The 22,500-nt window shown below is 33.6% G+C and overlaps 2 protein-coding genes across 4 annotated transcripts in view; one reads left to right on the plus strand and one right to left on the minus strand.

Annotated features, from left to right (window-relative positions):
• arhgap9 (Rho GTPase activating protein 9) overlaps positions 1-4,488 on the minus strand; it is a 35,196-nt gene extending 30,708 nt beyond the window's left edge. For all 3 annotated transcript variants that reach the window (XM_059559593.1, XM_059559594.1, XM_059559592.1), the window contains exon 1: positions 4,408-4,488. The gene's annotated coding sequence lies outside the window, so the exon portion shown is untranslated. The remainder of the gene's footprint in view (positions 1-4,407) is intronic.
• Positions 4,489-5,459: 971 nt separating this feature from the next.
• mars1 (methionyl-tRNA synthetase 1) overlaps positions 5,460-22,500 on the plus strand; it is a 30,556-nt gene continuing 13,515 nt past the window's right edge. Inside the window, exons 1-15 of the mRNA XM_059559595.1 lie at positions 5,460-5,692; positions 5,984-6,074; positions 7,013-7,091; positions 8,132-8,263; positions 10,882-10,957; positions 11,030-11,202; positions 13,517-13,626; positions 13,707-13,823; positions 14,593-14,796; positions 15,683-15,884; positions 17,114-17,188; positions 17,259-17,429; positions 17,516-17,611; positions 18,527-18,644; positions 19,389-19,602. Coding sequence (XP_059415578.1) covers positions 5,590-5,692; positions 5,984-6,074; positions 7,013-7,091; positions 8,132-8,263; positions 10,882-10,957; positions 11,030-11,202; positions 13,517-13,626; positions 13,707-13,823; positions 14,593-14,796; positions 15,683-15,884; positions 17,114-17,188; positions 17,259-17,429; positions 17,516-17,611; positions 18,527-18,644; positions 19,389-19,602 — 1,961 coding nt within the window. The 5' untranslated portion in view covers positions 5,460-5,589. The remainder of the gene's footprint in view (positions 5,693-5,983; positions 6,075-7,012; positions 7,092-8,131; positions 8,264-10,881; positions 10,958-11,029; positions 11,203-13,516; positions 13,627-13,706; positions 13,824-14,592; positions 14,797-15,682; positions 15,885-17,113; positions 17,189-17,258; positions 17,430-17,515; positions 17,612-18,526; positions 18,645-19,388; positions 19,603-22,500) is intronic.

Genomic DNA, 22,500 nt, shown 5'->3' on the forward strand with positions numbered 1-22,500 from the left:
TGGTGTCTACGATGATCTCAAATCAGCGAGACATTTACCCTAGACACACACACACACACACACACACACAGTAGAGTAACTCATTATTATCAGTTTGACTGCTGAATTAATTGATTAACCTTGTTTACGGGCACATAGTTACGACTGCATTGTGTGTTGTCCACTTTGTAGTGTGTACTTTGTGCAGTGCACACACTACATGTGACACAAACACACAGCGAGCACAAATCAATGGATGAATCAGTGATGCGAGCTGATGTGTGTGTTTGTGTGTGTGTGTGTGTGTGTGTTTTCTCTCTATATTGTCGAGTTGATCGGGTAATATGGCCTGAAGTATGAGGTTGTGGCTTCTGTAGTGTGCCTTATATCTTTTCATATATTCCCATTCAACCACAAATACACCACCACACACACTGCGACAGCAACCATGTCTAATAATATCAACGCATCTAAACTTCTGGTTAAACATCTGAGCTGCTGAACAAACACGCCACACCTGGTCGTGACCCACAAACTAGGGAACTCCAGGATTCACAAACTTAACTAGTCATCATTATGCAATTTCAGGGAACAGGTATTAATCTCGGATCATTCTGAGAAGGTATTAAACCTCTGGACTTCTAGAGTTATTATATGTGTGAGAAGTGCATGCTTCTATTCATCGAGGACACATTCAATTGATCAAAAGTGAGAGAAAAGACATGTATTGACACTCTGACGCAGCTCTTAGTGAGATCAAACTATCATATATAAGAGATAACAGCTCAGAGAGACAGAGACATCATGGAGAACCAAGAGTGATTACATGCAAATACATCACATCGACTGTGCAAATACTGATAGTGGAAAAATGACACTATTTGCATTATAAAAAGCATAAGACTTTCTTACTTTACTCTACAGTTCAGCTCACGCAACAGTATTTAATGAGTCACATTTAAAGCCATTGGTTAACCTTAGGTTGTATAATATGAAATGTATAATATGTATTAATGCCTGGGTTATAATAAAGTCCTGTTCCTGTGTTAAAAACAAAACTAAAAATATTAATAAACATGTTTTTGTTAAAATGTTAAGCTAAAACAAAATATAAATATTAGATAAAAACTATTAAAATTATATTAAAAAGTATTAAAATTACTGATTGAAATGCACAAACTAAAACTGAATAAAAAAAAATATTTATATATATATATATATATATATATATATATATTAAAACTTAAACAAATAAACTAATACAAATTACAAAAAATAAACATGAAAATAATGAAGATAAAAGCTGATTCAAAATATAAATAAAAACTAGAATATTATATAAATAATACTAAAATAACTGGTACTGATACTGAATTGTAATGACAACAAAGAAAAATAGTGTGAAATAATAATGTGTTAAATAAGAAACTAAAAACACAAACCCCAAAAACTAAATGTGACAAGCCCATTAGGTATTCTAATTAATTATATTATATTGCTGTGATTAGTTTAAATATGAATTAAATCAAGTAAAAATAAGTAAAAATCTGGTAACACTCCATTTAAAGCCTTTATTTATAATGCATTATATAGGTATTCATGATCTACATTGTAATGCATTATATATTTTCATAAATAATTGTTAGGTTAAAATGCATTATAATATTTGCAGATTTGTTTGTCGTGTGTTTTAATGCATTGCACTTTCTAAAGATTTAACAATGTATTATAATGCATTATAACTGTGTTTACAATTATTCATGATGCATTAAAACGTGCATTACAAAGCAGAATTAATGCATTAAATTTACTTTTATAATGCATGCTATACTGTATAAAGGCATGATTAATAAAGTGCTACCAAAAATGTGTCCTCATTTAGTGTTTGTGTATGTGTGTGTGTGTGTGTGTGTGTCCTGCAGGAAGAACCCCATGGTGAGGTTTTTCCATCACACAGTCACAGGAACATCTCTGTCCTGATCGACCCACAGCGAGAGACAGACACATCCAACACCAAATCAACACTACAATCAAAGATATATGCACATCAGTGTATAAGTGCTTCATAAGATCATTAGTGCAAGTGGGTTTGAGCATCTAAACTGGCTTTTTAAGGCTTGACAGTGCGAGTTTTCACAAAAGATAGATGTGCATAAAAACTGTAAAATGCATTTCAGGGCATGCAGGTCCTTTAAATCAATTTAAGTCATTCATAAAAATATAAATAAGCATAACAAACATCTTAATTATCATTTAAAGAGGTTTTACATTTATGGATGAAAACAGGAATAGCTTAATGTCATTATTAAACATCAAAAAGCAATGATTTCAATATATAAATATCAGTGTTGCACATTTTAAAATAAAAATGTGCAACTGTTTTGCTTTTCAGAGCAGTTTGCAATCAATATATAGCATGCATTATGATAACAGATCGCTGATGATTTAAGGCAATGTTTACTTTATGTGGAGTAAATTATCATTTGTTGTAGGAATTCGGAATTCAAAATAAGAGTCCCGAAAATTGCATTAAAACTATTTTTACTCAGAAATTGCTTTTGGATTTCACAAACAATTACAAAGAGATGGCAAGAAACACATTGAACTAAATGTGATTTTTTGGTAGCGGACTGAAATAGTATTTTCTTGTAAAACACACTCATAGGCCTGGTTTCACAGACAGGGCTTAGACTAAGCCAGGATTAGCCAATAGATCAATAAGGACATTTAAGTAATTTTTATAAACATGCCTTAGAAAACAAAACAAAACACAATACTGGTCTTCATCTAGAGTCATAACAAGTGCACAGACATATTTTAAAATCAGTCAGTGCAAGTTTTTATCAGATTAATCAGCTAAGACTTACATTTACATTTTATAAAAAACATTATAACTTGTTTATAATTAAAAGTCTATTATTTAATAACTTCACTTAGTGCACACCTAATGTTTTTTTATTTTACTTGATACTTTTATCTTAAAAAAAAGCTTATGTTACTTTTAGGAAACAATAATTCTAGATAAAATTATCAAACACTCAAACACAAGGGCATTTGTTCATAATCTTATGATTTTGCCATTAGAACGTCTGATTTCTGTCATGATTAATATTTAAAGTTTAATTCAATTCAAAAGTGTGGCACTTTATAAATGTAGGGCAGCAACTAAACTAAGTTTAAAGAGTAGAAGGTTGAAATGTTTTACAGCATATTTCCTCTTCCTGTTTATATAGGAACTGTAGAACTGAAGGAGCAATTCATATGTGATTTAGCTTCAAAGAAATACAGAAGACAATGCAGAAAGTTCTCGAGCACCATGAAAGTGCAGTCTTTGAAATCACAGATTATGACTTCGAATGAAAGCTCATGTCAGAAACACAGAATATTCACAAATATACCAGACAACATTCAGATCTGTGTGTGCTTTCGGACACGTTTCGTGTCTTGAAATGAACCGGATGGATAGAAAACAGCAGGCGTTCAGCAGTTCAGACGAGATGATAAAGCCACAGTCAATCTGAAACTAACAGCCGCTGCAGAAAATAATCTGCTTCATTCATGGGGTTTTCAGAAAGAGAACGTTTAAATGCATCAGATTTATGATGGCTTGACTTTACAGCAAAGTGCATTTGCTTTGTTCTCCAGTCGTGCAAGAGATCATTACACAATTTTACATTAGACGTGGCACTTCTTGCAAGAAATGAACGCAATGCTGCTCCTGGTACCAGATCAGACTCCAGCTGGCCTGGAAACAACTCATAAATCAGACATATCTCAACCGTTTCAACTACAAGTGACTTTTTTCCATTTCCTGATTCGCGAAGAGATCTCAACTGAGCTCAGATTTGACAAAAAAGACCAAAGTTGTCAAAGCTCTCAGTTTGAGTTCATTTTAAAGCTTTCTGATGTCTAGCAACTCCTTCGTGTCCTATTATTTCTATTTCTATTTTAATAAAATGCCATCACGTCTCATTTATATTTCACTCTGAATCTCATGCAACCCAGAAGTCACCTGAGATGTCACCAAAATCCAAGAATAATTCGAATAATTCAACATATAATCCCATATTGCATCTGAATATTGAGTTAAAAATATTAGATAGCATCAAAATAACACATTGTTCATCTGTACCCCAGGTGTAAAAATTGCTGCACTAAATAAAACGTAAATACTGTAGTTTATTGTAAATAAATGACTAAACGCCTACAGATGTCTACTTAATATGCACACTTTACAGTATTTCTTTTTATTTTTCACTAACTAGACAATGCAATGCGAAATATGCATGATTAAATAGTAAATCTCTAGAAAGATGCTGTTATTTATTTGTTTGTACAAGTTTAAGGTTGTGCAAATTATTAATATTTCGAGTGTGAAATAGTTAATGTAATTTGTTTCTGAGCTGTGATGCTCTGCGCGTGGCTTACCGGTAACTGCAGGTGCATCCGATCCGCGCGTGTTTCAGCAGCTGTCGGTGAACCGGACGGCGCTCGAGCTCAGACTCTGACGAGCGGCAGAAGGGGCGGGGCTACAGGGGCTAGAGGGCGCTGTCACGTGACAGAGAGCAGCCAACCAGAGGGAGGCTACATAAGCCAGTCTTAGTTTGGTTACTCGTTTGTTTCCTGCATTATTGTATTTTGTGATGCCTGGGCAACATTGCTATTTTAAGCCGGAACACTGACCTATTTTTTTTCTGCTGAAAGAAAATTATAAATAAATAATGTTTGAATAAATGATGTAAAAAAAATAAAAATCTAATAATTTTTATACATTATGGTGAAAAAATAGAAAAACAATTAATTAGTTAATGCTAGTATAAACAATAAATAGGGATTCAAAAGTATTAAAGCACTCTGAAAAGTACATTGAATTTATTTATTTATTTATTTTGACTCTAACCTAGGAGATAAATAATAAATTATAATATAAATAATAAATGTTATTATATAAAACCAAGACACACACACACACACACACACACACACACACACACACATATATATATATATATTGTCTTTTGGTTTTATATAATAACATTTATTTCCTATGTTATAAAATATATTTTTACATATATATGTTGGTCAGATTTATTTATTAATTTTTCTAACCTAGGGAATAAAAAGAACGTTTTAGGATTTTTAAATAAGTAAATAAATAAATAACTGTTAATTTATATAAAATAAAACACAAAATATTTTTTCTAGGTCAGATTAAATTTTTTTTCTAAACTAGGAAATAAAAAGAAATTCTACAGATTATGATCTTTAAAATTAAAAATGAAGTAATCGTGCGCATTGATTTGATAACGGCGTTGACCAATTACATCGAGGCGTTCAGATCTTTAACCAATAACCTTAACGCTGCCATGATGGAAGGTTCACGCCTGCACTATTGCATTATGGGTATTGCAGTCTTCCGCCAGCGACAAACAACGGGCGAACAACAACTAAAAACTACAATTTCCTCTGACGCGGTCACGTGGTTCGACGCGCAGGTTGCATCAGCGCAAATACTCGATTCGCACACCGGTAGAGTCCACTGTACTCGTTTCCAGCGCCGTGTCCGACAGTAGATTCATCCAGGAGCGTCCTAAAGTGACAGAGGGTCAGATGAAGCTGTATATCTCCGACGGGAACCCGCAGGGTGTTAAAGTGCTGGCGGCGCTGGAGCTCACCGGAGTGAAGTGTGAGATAGAAGCGGTCAGCCACGAGGGTGAGACACTTAACCGGACTTTGTTGACCCTGTCGTGACAGTTTGTTCGTTTGAGTCATGCAGCTGTCTATGAATATAGTAAACAAATAGGTACCATGATATATAACATCATAGGAACGTTACTATATAACTTACCATACTACAGCCATATAGTGTGTATCAAGGTACCCATGTTATTACTGTGGCCCATTGTATGGGTCTATGTAACGTTACTCGGTGTGTTTTTGTTCCGCTTGAATCTCTCACATATGAATTTTTTGACAAGTGTTTCTGTGTGTTTTTGTCCTCCAGAGAAAGTGGTCCCTTACCTCAGTGACCCCGGGTCACCAGTCATGCTGTTACCCGATGGTCAGCATCTCTTCAGCCCTAACAGCATCTGCCAGTGAGTGCACACTATAATCATTACTATATATATATATATATATATATATATATATATATTTTTTTATATATATTTTTTATATATTGTATATATATATATATATATATATATATATATATATATATATATATATGCATGCAAAAAAAATATTCAACACAATAGATGACACTGTACCATCTTTATTAAAAATGAATATTTTAAATATTTAATGTTTAATATATAAATATGTTCAGTAATGTAACAGAGGGTTGACAGTTTTTCATTTCACACAACATTACTAATCCAAGGTCGTGATATTCCTGCAAATACACTCTTTTAATTAATCACTTGCTTATTTCACAAAAAAAATTCACGAGTAGTGCATAAAAGGTAAATTTTTATTTGTCATCTCGAGGAAATGCTCCGCTCGTAATTCCCAGCAAAATGAAACTATGGCTCTAAATAAAATGCAAATGCATCCCCTGGGGAAAAAATAACACACACCTGTGATTAATGACCAAAAGCGAAAGTAAAACAATCAACAATTAATAATGAAGGCATTAAAAAAAACTAAACGGTTGCTCCGTGAACAACAGAGCCGGTCGGTCCTGTTTGGAGGAAACCTTTTTGTAAATAAACAGGTTTATTATCAGAAGATTTTATAGACTAAAAGTCCAGTTTATAGTCACTTTGCTCTGTTGTAATAATATAATTTATATATACAGTAAAAAGAGACAGTGTACAAACTATTACACATCTGTCACAGTCTCATACTGAGAAACATAACCAGATAAACTGACGCAAAAGACATTAGCTTGTCTTGTTATATTTTTGATGCATGCATTATTTTTTTTAAAGTGTTATTATGATGACAATAGGCTTTGAGTGCATGCATATCAAATTTAATATCTCAAACTAATTTCACAAAGACATAATGGTGTTTTTGCATGTTTTAACAGATACCTGTTTGATATCAGCGGCCAGAAGGCGACTGATGCGACTAACCAGTGGCTGGAATGGGAAGCTACGACTTTACAGGTGACTATCATAAAGGTTAATGATGAATATGAGACCATTATCGTTAGTAATCACAACAGATTACATATACAGCATGGTGTGCTTGAGAAGAAAGCACGTCAAAAACATTTTTACAGTAAATGCATCAGATAAAAGAGTTTAAATGCCTCTCGTTGGCTCAGATTTACTTCACATGGAACACATTCCAATCAAAACCTTCCATCGCTTCAGGTTTAGGTTAGTTAGATGTGACCAACATATCTTACTTCACTCATAAAGGGTTTAAATTGTATACATAAGGTTTATGCTTCTGAATTTCATTTAAAATTTCCATGCATTTTTATTTAAAAGTAAAAAAACTTGATAAAAACTGATAAAGTTAATGTGATGGATATTTTATCAGTCATGCAACAATAATGCAGGTCAGATTTATGCATTAAAAAATCATGGAATAGTTCATTATTAACCGTTTGCATCATATTAAAACACACACATCAGTTTATTGTGAAAATATGAGTGGCTGTGGATCAAGCAATATTCAGATCGAAGTTTAAATGTTAATTTGAAATATATTTAATATAAAATGCATATAAATAATATGAAATGCATTTAAAAATGCATTGATATATAAATATACTTATTAATAAAATATATGTATAATTTTAAATATATTTAAAAAAAAATTGATTATTTAAATAATATTTATTTCTCAAAATGCATGTTTTCGTATAGCTTAGAATCAGCATAAATCTGATTCAATTAAATTACTGAATCGGATTAAATCAATTAAAATGTATGAATGTGGTTAAAATGTGTTTATATGGTTAAGAAACAATACCCAAATTAAAATGCATGAGATTAAACAAAAAAATCTGGTTGTTGTGTATTAAAAACACTTTTATTTATTAGTACCATTACATAAATCTGACCTGTTTCATTGATTTTTCACTGACAAATATGCATCACATTACATATATTAGTTTATATATGTAGATATTTTATATGCAATTAAACGTTTTGAGTGTTTATTGTTGTGTGTGCACTGAGACGTGTGTGTTCAGCCTGCAGTGCTGCAGTCTCTCCACATGGTGGCGCTGCAGGGTAAGCGAGACGAGGCGGTCGCTGTGATGAAGGAGCCGCTGAAATGGCTAGAACAGAGTCTGAGCAAGAAAAACTCATCATTCCTTACTGCAGTGAGTTCAGTTCATCATCAACACACACATCTGTGTCACAGATTCACAGCTGATCATCATCACTGAATAAAGCCTTACATAAACCAAAAGTGAAAGAAAAACATTCCTCAAATTTCAACAAGACTCTCGTCACACACTAAACAGCAGATCTGGTTTGGACCGGATTATTTTGCAATGATGTACGACTAAAAAAACAAACAAACACATAGACATGAAATCTTGATCTCGAGGGAGTCTTTAATTTTAGTAGCTTTTAAATCAACTGGCAACAAGACAAATACTACAACGATAGTACAGTATTATTTTAAAACAAACTATAAACAGTATAAAGTATTAGAGAACAAATAAAGAAAAAAATAGATATAAATATAATTAAATTAAACATTCAAATAATTAGACATGCGTAAACATAATTGGGTAACAATAAAACAAAAATAAAATATTTCATAGGGCCCTAAACATGTAATTTTTTTGTTAAACTTTAATAAATTTATGTTAAATCGTATGTTTTATGTTTTTAATTAATTAAACATTTTGTGATTTGTCAAAAAAAAAGGAAAAAATTGCAATCCAGATAAATTAATATAAAAAATAAAATAAAATGGAATTTGATAAACAAAACAGATTTCATTGGGCCCTTGGCTTGGACTTGCTCCAAATGCTAAAAATAATAAATTTTATTTAATTATTAGTTTGCAGTCAACATCAGTTTTCTTCCTCTATTTTAAGTCTTTCTCATCCAGGTTTTGTGTCTCTTAGCTGAACGTTTTTGCTTCATATACGACTCAAAATAAGCAAAACAAAATCTGTGAACTCATGAGAAAATGTGAGGGATTGTACTATCATAATACATACAGTCAACATCACAAAATAAACCAAAAGAGAAAGAAAACATTCCACAAATTCCAACAACATACTCGTCACGCCCTAAACAAGAGATCTGGTTCAGACTGGATTATTTTGCAACGACAAACAACTAAAAAAATAATACTGTTGGTAAATTCTCGTCAGTAATGGATTTAGTCACAAGATGCAGCATCTGGCTCGTCTTACTATTGTTTAGATGAACAAAGACACACAAGCCTGGTGAAATCATGAATATACAGCGCTGAGAGTAAATACTCTTGAGAGATTCGTTTAATCGATTCTTTAAAAGAATCGGTTCGTAAGAGTCATTAGTTCCTGAATCGGACTACAAAGGTTGCGCAGATGTTTTGTTTTTGACATCACCATAAAACATGAACTCAAACCACGGCTAAAATATTATTTATTTTGCATGACACTGAAAATTTATTTAGTTTAGTTTACAACTTCATTAATTAGCAGTTAGCAACAGGGCGTTATACAACACACAATGGGACACGCGTAAACATAAAAACACATTTTATAAATTTAAGCATTACATATTAATGCATTTTAAAGCATCTTTAGTCTGCTGATTTGAGAACATGAATCTATTTTAACTATTATTAATAATATATTAATAATTGAAAATAATAATTAGTTAATAAAAATTTTAATAATTATATATAATTAATTATATTTTCACTTCACAGTTTTAGTAATTTAGTAAATAAGTAAATGTGCTTTTTTATATATATTTATGCTTTGCTTTATTTGCATTGCATTTTTAGTATTTGTAAGTTTAGTAATTCTTTTTATTTTAATTTAGTTAGTGGCCAACAAAACATTAGCTTTAATTAATTAGTAAAAATGTATCTAATGTTTTATTTCATTTTTAATTAACGAAAAACAATTTTAGTAGTTCATTTGGCCATTTGCTGTGGAAGCCCGTTTCTGCCACTCAATAAAAAAATTTAAAAAGTAATGTACAATTTTTTATCGTACAATTTTGACTTTTTTCTTGTAATTGCTAGTTAATATCTTGCAGTTCTGACTTCATGACTCGCAATTGTGAGATATTAGCTGGAATTTGTAAGAAATGTAATTGCACTTTATAACTCACAGTTGCGAATTTACATTTCGCAATTATGAGAAAGAAGTTAGTATCGCGAAAAGAAAAAAAAATTAGATTAGAATTCGTAGTTAATTTGTTTTATTTTTTTAATCAGTGGCAGAACCGGCCTTCAATTTAAATTCAAGTTTATTTTAATAGCGCTTTGACAAATCTTTAATTAACGAAAACCATTTTTAGTAGTTCGTTTGGCCATTTGCTATGATCCCCTTTCTGCCTCTGAATAAAAAAAATAAAAAAGGTAATTAGCAATTTTTAATCGAACAATTTTGACTTTTTTCTCGTTAGTATCGCGAAAAAAAAGTCAGAATTGTGAGATTAGAATTCGTAGTTAATTTGTTAAATTTCTTTAATCAGCGGCACAAACGGGTTTCAATTTCAATTCAAGTTTATTTGAATTGTGCTTTTCGCGATACGAATCATAGGAAAGCAGCTTTACTTAAAAATTTAGTTTTTTACAATTGATGTATTACTAGCTTGTCATGTCAAATTGATGTGCATATGGCAGAAATATCCGGTAAAATTAAGTTAATATGAGCTATAATAGGCTATTAACTATAGTTTCCATAGTTCCTAAATGAAAAACAGCACTAAAGAGCCTTTAAGAAGTAACCAGACGTAAGCATCACCTGATGTGTTTCAGGAGGCCGTGTCAGTTGCAGATGTTGTCCTGTGGGCGGCGCTGTATCCTCTCCTGTCTGACTCCAGTTTTGACGTTGGTAAGAGATCAGTCTCAGTCTGTGTGTCTGCTCAGATGCAGGACTCGTATCTGATGCACTGTTCCTCTGCAGGTGAGCTGCCGTCTGTACGCGGCTGGTTCGAGCGTGTCGGCAATCTCGCCGCGTGTAAGGTGGCCACTAACAGAGTCCTGAAGGGAAAAGGTGTTGAAGCCCTGAAGACGTTCCTCCAGAAACACCCAGCTTCACAAACACAGCGCCGGGACAGTCCCGTCAACGCCACTGAGGTACACAGCAGTCCCACCAGTGTTACTTTAGCATGTATTCTTTATTTTTTGGAATTAGCTTCTATATTTGTAATTTCAGTTATTATTTAAATTTTTGTTTTGTGATTTTTGGCAACGGCAATTTTATTTATATAGCACTATTTACTACAACCAGAGTTGAGCAATGTGCTTTACAACAGAATAGCTAAAAACAGCAATAACACAATGAAAAATAAAAACAGTAAAACCAAAAACAAGGAGAGAAAAAGAAAAAAACATCATAACATACAGCGGTATATAAAATATACAACTGGGCTAAAAGAGCGCTTCAACCAAAATTAAAAGCCTCTTTGAACAGATAGCTTTTTAATTTAGACTTAGAAATGGCCACAGGTGAAGCCATTGTAATAAGAAATTGTTATTATGTTATCTGTGACCCTGCAGCACAAAACCAGTCATAAGGGTCAATTTGTAAACATCATGTGAAAGCTGAATAAATAATATTTCCATTGATGTATGGTTTGTTAGGAGGATAATATTTGTCTGAGATACAACTTTTAGAAAATCTGGAATCTTAGGGTGCAAATAAATCTAAATATTGAGAAAATCAACTTTAAAGTTGATTATGAGATGTTTGTAAGATTTGTGAGACGTTAGTCAGATGTTCGTGAGATGTTCGTGAGATGTTTGTGAGATGTTCGTGAGATGTCCGTGATACGTTTGTGAGATGTTTGTGAGATGTCCGTGATACATTCATGATACGTTTGTGAGATGTTCGTGAGATGTCCGATATACATCTGTGATACATCCGTGATACGTTTGTGAGATGTTCGTAAGATGTTTGTGACACGTTCGTGAGACGTTAGTCAGATGTCCTTGATACGTTCATGAGATGTTTGTGAGACGTTTGTGAGATGTTCTTGAGATGTTCTTAAAATGTTTGTGAGATATTCGTGAGACGTTTGTGAGATGTTTATGAGATGTTTGTAAGATTTGTGAGATATTTGTGAGACGTTAGTCAGATGTTTGTGAGATATTTGTGAGACGTTAGTCAGATGTCCGTGATACGTTCGTGAGATGTCCGTGATATGTTTGTGAGATGTTCGTGAGATGTCCATGATACATCCGTGATACGTTTGTGAGATGTCCGTGATATGTTTGTGAGATGTTCGTGATATGTTTGTGAGATGTTCGTGAGATGTCCGTGATACGTTTGTGAGATGTTCGTGAGATGTCCGTGATACATCCGTGATACATCTGTGATACATCCATGATACATTCGTGATACGTTTGTGAGATGTTCGTAAGATGTTTGTGACACGTTCGTGAGACGTTAGTCAGATGTCCTTGATACGTTCGTGAGATGTTTGTAAGATGTTTGTGAGATGTTTGTGAGATGTTCTTGAGATGTTATTAAAATGTTCATGATATATTTGTGAGATGTTCGTGAGACGTTCTTAAAATGTTCTTAAAATGTTTGTGAGATGTTCGTGAGATGTTTTTTGTTTGTGAGATGCTGGTGTGAAGTTTTGTGAGACAGTTGTGAGACATTCCTGAGATTTTTATATGATGATTGAGATATTCGAGAGATGTTTCGGGGAAGTCGTGGCCTAATGGTTAGAGAGTCGGACTCCCAATCGAAAGGTTGTGAGTTCGAGTCCCGGGCCGGCAGGAATTGTGGGTGGGGGGAGTGCATGTACAGTTCTCTCTCCATCTTCAATACCACGACTTAGGTGCCCTTGAGCAAGGCATCGAACCCCCAACTGCTCCCCGGGCGCCGCAGCATAAATGGCTGCCCACTGCTCCGGGTGTGTGTTCACAGTGTGTGTGTGTGTTCACTGCTCTGTGTGTGTGCACTTCGGATGGGTTAAATGCAGAACACAAATTCTGAGTATTTGAGTATCTGGGTCACCATACTTGGCTGAATGTCACTTCACTTTCACTTTGTAAGATGTTTGTCAGATGTTTATGAGATTTTTGTAAGATTTATGAGACATTCATGAGACATTAGTCAGATGTTCTAGAGATGTTTGAGATATTTGTGAGACGTTCTTGAGACCTTCATGAGTTGTTCGTGAGATGTTCTTAAAATGTTTGTAAGATGTTCGTGAGATATTAGTCAGATGTTCTTGTTGTCCTTGAGATGTTCGTGAGATGTTCGTGAGATGTTCGTGAGATGTTCGTGAGATGTCCTTGAGATGTTCGTGAGATATTCGTGAGAGGTTTGTGAGGCGTTATTGAGACGTTTAGGAGATATTTGTGAGATGTTTTTGAGATGTCAGTGAGTCACGATTGTCACATATGCTGTTTAACTGTGTGATGTATGATTTGTCAGGCTGAAGTCGCCGAGCATGTGATCACAGCGGAGGAGATTGAAGAAGCTGCTCAGATCTGGTCTGAAGGACTCAAAGGTTCTCCTGCAGTCACAGAGAGGAAACACCCAGTGTATGTTCAAACCCTCATCACTGCACATATAAACCCTGTCAGCCGGTGTTCACCCAGTGAAGTTATTGTGTGTTTCTCAGTCTCCCTCAGGAAGGGAAGAGAAATGTTCTGCTCACCAGCGCTCTGCCGTACGTCAACAACGTGCCGCACCTGGGAAACATCATCGGCTGTGTGCTCAGCGCCGACGTGTTCGCCAGGTAACGCCGCTTCTGGATTCATCAGTCACTTATTTAACCCTCACAACACCCGGGTCCGTTTTGACCCGGAAAAGATACATTTCTAAACACTGCATATTTTGAATGAGGGAACTTTGTACTTTGGACTTTTTCTTTAAAACCATCACATTTCAAAATACATGTTATAAAAAAAAATATATATATAATTTTTTTTTTTTTTTTTACAATTATTTTTTAAGAGATATCACCTTTTAAAATTTTCTGATCATTTTTTACCTGTGTGTATAAGAAGCACCATTAAGTGTCGAAAATACTTTTTGTGCAATTAAATGAGTGTTATATTAAATTTATTTGGCCTTTCCTTCATATTTCACACACTTTTGGAACTGAATTTTGTTGATTAACACGAATATGTCACCTATCGACAAACCCTTGAATTTAATGATAATTCTAAGATTGTTTTATAAACTTCATGCAATGATATATTTTTTAAAAATCTGACTGTTATTGAAATAATACATTTTGTATCGTGTGTGTGTGTGTTTCCTGTGTAATTTTAAAATTTCAAAGAATTTCTCAATTTCTGTTTAATTAATAAAAAAGGGGTGAATGCAGTAATAACATGCAGATGTTTAAAACTCATGTTTTCACCTATAAAGTTGCAGATAAGATACAATATGGTTTCAGTTGGAAAAAATTCAGTTATGACTGTTTAATAAAATAATGAGGATTAATGTAGTCTGTTGTTGCACGTTTTCACGTATAAATGCTCCTTTGTCTCTCTTTGCAGATATGGCCGTTTGCGTGGCTGGAATCTGCTGTACATCTGCGGTACGGATGAGTACGGGACGGCGACGGAGAACAAGGCTCGTGAGGAGGGACTGACGCCGCAGGAGATCTGTGACAAATATCACACCGTCCACGCAGACATCTACCAGTGGTTCCAGATCGACTTCGATTTCTTCGGTCGCACCACCACTGAACGACAGACCGAGTAAGGACTGGACAGTTTTACACAGACATGCATTTTTAGTGTTTAAACCATAAAAACAAAAATTATTTACTTGAATTAAATGTTAACTGAAATAAAATAAAAAAATATATATTTATTTTTCATTTCTTGCATTATTCTAGTTTTAGTCGATGTGCTAAAAAAAAACTATAAATTAAATAAATATTAATAAATGCTACTTTGTTTTTTCTTTTAGTTTATGTATTTAATTAATTTAATTTAATGCTTTTTTTTGAAAATGCATCAATTTTCAGTTATTTATTTTTAATTTCAATTCATTTCTTTTATATATGATTTTATCATCTTAAAATTGTACAGCACTTTGAAACACTTATAAATACATTTTAATTGGATTTAGTCTTTTTTTCTTTTATGTTATTTTATCATCTTAAAATGTGTACAGCACTTTAGTACACTGTTTTAAAATGCCTTTATAAATACATTTAAAATTGAATTTAATTAATGTTATCTTTTTTCTATTACATGCTATTTTATAATTTAATTGAACTGCACTTGTTTTGGTTTTTTTTAAAATGCTTCACAAATAATGTTTTAATTTACATTTATTTTGTTTCTTTTGCACTAGTTTGAATAAATTTCATGTCAGCAGAAACATTTTATATTTGGTTTATTTTAATTCTATTTATGTATTTTTTTTTTTCCAAATGACATGAATTGATTGTTGTTGTCTTATATTTTATTTGGTTATATAAAATAATTCAGTGAAAGTCAACTGGTGATGAAGTACTGAATTAAAGATTTTGGATGTTAAAATATATTTTCAGAATACAGTGTTTAACTGAGCTCTGGCACAATATTATCAGAGCTAAAGTTTCAGAAACCATGCATGTTTGTGTGTGCTCCTCAGGATCGCTCAGGACATCTTCTGGCGTCTGCATGAGCGAGGTTTTCTTCTGGAGGACACGGTCGAGCAGCTGCGATGTGAAAGCTGTCAGCGCTTCCTGGCCGACCGCTTCGTGGAGGGCGAGTGTCCTCACTGCCGTTACCCAGAAGCCCGCGGGGACCAGTGTGACAAATGTGGCCGTCTGATCAACGCTGTGGACCTCAGGGTACGGTTCGAGGCCGCTCTCCAAACACAGACGTCTTGATTATTACTTCAAGGAAGCGTCGCTCATGACATGAGATGCTGAAAAAACAAAAGAAACGCTCATCTGACATGCGTTCATACATTATTCTGTTTATTTAACAATTACGTATCCAGACATTTCACTTAAGAATAACATTATTAATTAAAAACAGCTTTATCCTGTGAATAAATATCTCGTTTGGAGATGAAGTGTTTAGTTTAGTAATTTATTTATGAGATCCTTGTCCACATACAGTGTGTAATTATTTCCACAGACTCGTTAGGGTTTCATTATCAAACATTAGATGTGTTATGAAGCGCTATATAAATAAAGCGGACTTTACTTGACATTATTGAACATTATATATATATTCATAATGGATTACAGATAATTACAATGTGAACTAATCTTCTCAATGAATTTTAAAATATATGGAATATTTTTATATATTTATTAAATATATATATATATATATATATATATATATATATATATATTTAAAAGTTATTTGATTTAAAATATATTGTAAAATGTACAAATTTTACTTCTTATTACATTTTAAAATAAATGGAATATTTTTATATATTAATAAAAAAAACTTCTATTCAAAACTTCTTATTTGATTAAAATAATGTAAAATGTACAACTTTATACCGACTTATGAGACGCCTAATTTTGACCAAATTGAGAGAAAGTTGAGTTGAGAGAAATTCATAAAAAAAAAAAATCTGTGCTGCTTATTTAACTGCGCATTCTGTGCTGAATTAAATAAGCTACGAAAAGCTTTTAATTTAGTCTCTTCTGCTTACAAGGCTGCGTTTATTTGATCAAAAATACATAAAAAATTATGAAATAATATTACGATTTTAAAAATCAGTTTCCTATGTGAATATCCGTTAAAATTTAATTTATTTCTGTGATCAAATCTGGATTTTCAGTGTCACATGATCTTCAGAAGTCGTTCTAATATGCTGATTTGCTGCTCAAGAGACATTTCTGATTATCATCAATGTTGAAAACATGAATATTTTTGTGGAAACTTATTTTTCAGGATTCACAGATGAATAGAAAGTTTCAGCATTTATTCGAAATGGAAATCTTTTGGAACATTATAAACGTCTTTACTGTCACTTCTGATGATTGTAATGCGTCCCTGATGAACAGAAGTATTAATTTCAGAAGTGTTTACTGTGGTTCTGTGTCTCCTGTAGAATCCGCAGTGTAAGGTGTGCAAGGAGACGCCGGTGATCCGCTCGTCTAAACACCTGTTCCTGAACCTGCCGAAGGTAAAGAACACACCTGTGTGATGTGGATCTGTGGGTCTCCATCTCAGTGTGTGTGTGTGTGTGTGTGCAGCTGGAGGGCGAGCTGCAGCAGTGGCTTGATAAGTCGACAGGCTCCGGCGACTGGACGGCAAACGCTCGTCAAATCACACGCTCGTGGATCCGTGACGGTCTGAAACCGCGCTGCATCACGCGTGACCTGCAGTGGGGGACACCTGTGCCACACGAGGACTTCAAGGAGAAGGTACGAGCACAGGATTAAGAGTTTACGATGCTATTACACCAACATCGTCCATTAATCTGTGCTGACATCACTATCTGTCTGTGCAGGTGTTCTATGTGTGGTTTGATGCTCCTATTGGCTACCTCTCCATCACTGCAAACTACACCGACCAATGGGAGAAGTGGTGGAAGAATCCTCAGCAGGTGCTGGCCAATAACACGTCACTTAAACAGTTACAATATTTAACCATCTGAATTTGATGCAAATCATCTTTGACTTGTATATCAACAGATTTGATTGTGGTTGTTTGGGACAGGGTTGTTATAATTAAATAAAACTGAAATTAAAAAAAAAAAAAAAAAAAGTGAAAACAATAAATAAATTGCTACTTGAAAAAATTTTAACCGAAAAAAAAAAAAAATGTTGTAGGAAAACTAATTGAAAATGAACTAAAAATTAATATACACATTTTTTTTAAAAAAAGTACAAAAACGCAACAAAGTTACTAAAACTTTAACTCAAACTAAAATGAAAGTGAATATATAAAAATAAAATAAATATTCAAAATATTAATATAAACTGTAATAGTATCTCGATACTAAAATATAACAAACATGATGTAAAATTATAATATATATGAATAAAAACTATATATTATATATATATATATAGATATATGCATATACAAAAAATAATAATGACAAAAATACATAACAAAACTTCAAAATTAAATGAAATACTGATTCAGAATATTAATAATAACAAATATTGCAGTATCTTGATACAAAAAAAAATTATATAATTTTAGGAGTTGAATTTGAATTTGTACTTGAGCTAAAGATGATGTTCACTGAAAAAAAAACTAAAATTGCTTTAAAACTATTTTCAGTCAGGAATTGCTAGGACATTTCAAACGTAATTAAAAAGTAATAACAAGTAGCATTGAATCAAATTAGAAATACTGAAATGGTATTTCTTGTAAAATGTATTACAAAAAGGTTTAAATAAAATCAGTGTACATGCATTCACATCAGCGATTTAGAAAATACCAGCTGATTTGTAGTTCTGATGAGTTTCTGAGGTGTGTGTGAGCGTGTGATGCTCTGTGTGTCCTGCAGGTGGAGCTCTATAACTTCATGGCGAAGGACAATGTTCCCTTCCACAGTGTAGTGTTCCCTTGTTCACTTCTCGGAGCTCAAGACAACTACACACTAGTCAATCACCTCATCGCTACGGGTGAGACCTGAACATCACACACAGATCGGTTAAAGAGCACGAAAACATGCATGTGCCACTTCATATTAAATATAGCTTAAAGAGAGTCTCTTCTGCTCAGCAAGGCTGCATTTGTTTGATCAAAAACAGTGAAATATTTTTTTTGACTCTCTTACTGCTCTAGCACACTCTATTCTAATTCTAGACTAATTTTAGACATGCACTCTATTCATTTGCTGCATGTTTTCTTAAAAAAAAAAAACAAACAAAAAAAAAAAAACTAGCTTTAATGTTTTTGTATTGTGTTCTATCCGTTTTCTTTTTATTTATTATACAATGAACAAAAGCCAAAATAGGCTCTTTAACACTAATCTTTTTCTAGTCTATCTGATTTATATTTATTATATAATTAAAAATATATATTATAATAAGAATTTATATACCTGTTTTCTATGTGAGTTTCTGTTCAAATGTGATATCAGTCTTCAGTGTCACATGATCTTGAGAAATCATTTACTGCTCAAGAAACATTTTTTGATTATTAGCAATGTTGAAACATTAATATTTTTGTGGAAACTGATGCATTTTATTTTTCAGGATTCACAGATGAATAGAAAGTTCAAAAGAACAGCATTTATTTGAAATAGAAATCTTTGTAACATTATAAATGTCTTTACTGTCACTTTTGATCAATTTAATGCATCCTTGAGGAATTTTGAACAGTAGATACTGATATTTAATAATAATGTTTGTGGGTGTGTCCAGAATACTTGAATTATGAGGACACGAAGTTCTCGAAGAGCCGCGGCGTCGGTGTGTTCGGGGACATGGCTAAAGACACGGGGATCCCGTCAGACGTCTGGCGCTTCTATCTTCTGTATCTGCGTCCCGAGGGACAGGACTCGGCCTTCTCCTGGAGCGACATGGCCCTCAAAAACAACTCGGAGCTCCTCAACAACCTCGGAAACTTCATCAACAGGTGCGTGCTGCAGCTAGAGCTGGAAACAATATGTGACCACAAAACCAGACAGAAGGGTCAGTTTATGAAATTGAGAAGTATGCATCATATGAAAGCTGAATAAATCCTCTCTCCATTGATGTGTGGTTTGTTAGGAGGACAATATTTTATCTGAGATACAACTATTTGAAAATCTGGAATCTGAGGGAGCAAAAAAATCTAAATATTGAGAAAATCATCTTTAAAGTTGTTCAGATGAAGTTCTTAGCAATGCATATTACTAATCAAAAATTAAGTTTTAATATATTTACGGTAGGAAACTTACTTAACATCTTCATGGAACATGATCTTTACGTAATATCCTAATGATTTTTGGCTTAAAAGAAAAATCTATAATTTTGACCCATACAATGGTTTTTTGGCGATTGCTACAAATATACCCCAGAGACTGAAGACTGTTCAATATTTTTGTTGTACGTTGTCAACAACCATAGTCAAGTCAAGTCACCTTTATTTATATAGCGCTTTAAACAAAATACATTGCGTCAAAGCAACTGAACAACATTCATTAGGAAAACAGTGTCAATAATGCAAAAATGAGAGTTAAAGGCAGTTCATCATTGGATTCAGTGATGTCATCTCTGTTCAGTTAAATAGTGTCTGTGCAATCATTTGCAATCAAGTCAACGATATCGCTGTAGATGAAGTGTCCCCAACTAAGCAAGCCAGAGGCGACAGCGGCAAGGAACCGAAACTCCATCGGTGACAGAATGGAGAATAAAAAACCTTGGGAGAAACCAGACTCAGTTGGGGGCCAGTTCTCCTCTGACCAGACGAAACCAGTAGTTCAATTCCAGGCTGCAGCAAAGTCAGATTGTGCAGAAGAATCATCTGTTTCCTGTGGTCTTGTCCTGGTGCTCCTCTGAGACAAAGTCTTTACAGGGGATCTGTATCTGGGGCTCTAGTTGTCCTGGTCTCCGCTGTCTTTCAGGGATGTAAAGAGGAATTAAAGAGATGGGTCTTTAATCTAGATTTAAACTGCAAGAGTGTGTCTGCCTCCCGAACAATGTTAGGTAGGTTATTCCAGAGTTTGGGCGCCAAATAGGAAAAGGATCTGCCGCCTGCAGTTGATTTTGATATTCTAGGTATTATCAAATTGCCTGAGTTTTGAGAACGTAGCGGACGTAGAGGATTATAATGTAAAAGGAGCTCATTCAAATACTGAGGTGCTAAACCATTCAGGGCTTTATAAGTAATAAGCAATATTTTAAAATCTATGCGATGCTTGATAGGGAGCAGTGTTGACAGGACCGGGCTAATATGGTCATACTTCCTGGTTCTAGTAAGAACTCTTGCTGCTGCATTTTGGACTAGCTGTAGTTTGTTTACTAAGCGTGCAGAACAACCACCCAATAAAGCATTACAATAATCTAACCTTGAGGTCATAAATGCATGGATTAACATTTCTGCATTTGACATTGAGAGCATAGGCCGTAATTTAGATATATTTTTGAGATGGAAAAATGCAGTTTTACAAATGCTAGAAACGTGGCTTTCTAAGGAAAGATTGCGATCAAATAGCACACCTAGGTTCCTAACTGATGATGAAGAATTGACAGAGCAACCATCAAGTCTTAGACAGTGTTCTAGGTTATTACAAGCAGAGTTTTTAGGTCCTATAATTAACACCTCTGTTTTTTCAGAATTTAGCAGTAAGAAATTATTCGTCATTTTATATCGAATATGCAATCCATTAGTTTTTCAAATTGGTGTGTTTCACTGGGCCGCGAAGAAATATAGAGCTTAGTATCATCAGCATAACAGTGAAAGCTAACACCATGTTTCCTGATGATATCTCCCAAGGGTAACATATAAAGCGTGAAGAGTAGCGGCCCTAGTACTGAGCCTTGAGGTACTCCATACTGCACTTGTGATCGATAGGATACATCTTCATTCACTGCTACGAACTGATGGCGGTCATATAAGTACGATTTAAACAATGCTAATGCACTTCCACTGATGCCAACAAAGTATTCAAGTCTATGCAAAAGAATGTTGTGGTCAATTGTGTCAAACGCAGCACTAAGATCCAATAAAACTAATAGAGAGATACACCCACGATCAGATGATAAGAGCAGATCATTTGTAACTCTAAGGAGAGCCATAATTAGATGATATTTCGCTGAGCGTGTAGGGTCGAATTTTTTTTCCAAATTCCATTTTTCCATTTTAAATTTCTCTGTAAATTTTCTTTGACTCTGATTTAATGGTTAAATTAAAAATATTAATAAAAAAAGAAATACATGTCTAATAAATTGAAATTACAAGGCCGCAATTTATTACCAAATTCTTGATTCTCAAATATTTTCTGGATTCCATTTTAATGGTTTCATGAAATTTTAATAATCAAAAGCACCTCTAACAAACTGAATTTATATATATTTATATATATATATATATATATATTTTTTTTTTTCAGAAATATTGTGCATTTACATTTTTCTGGTACATAATTTTACTGGTAAAAAATTCCTTTAAAATAATGCTTTAATAATAATTTTAATATTAGTAGTTGTACTATCATTACTTTAAGTAATATATTTCTGTCACAGTTTATTCAAGTTAAAATTAACTTCTATTTTGAAGGGTATGAAAATATGTAGATTTTTACCTTTGATGAGCATTTTTGGCTTTATATGGCTTTTTTATTAAATGAAAGCATCATCTTCTGTGTCGAATTCTTAGATTTAATCAATGAATTCAGTTCAGATGTTAAGACACTACAGGGCTGTTACCAATCAGATGAAATCAGCATCTACAGGATTAGTGTTTGCAGAATCCGATCTGAAGTGGTGTTTAGATGCATTCACACATTGACTGTTTAATGCAGGACATGAATGCAGTTCAGCTGCAAATACA

The sequence above is a fragment of the Carassius carassius genome, chromosome 10 (genome assembly GCF_963082965.1).
Source record: "Carassius carassius chromosome 10, fCarCar2.1, whole genome shotgun sequence".
Lineage (NCBI taxonomy): Eukaryota > Metazoa > Chordata > Actinopteri > Cypriniformes > Cyprinidae > Carassius > Carassius carassius.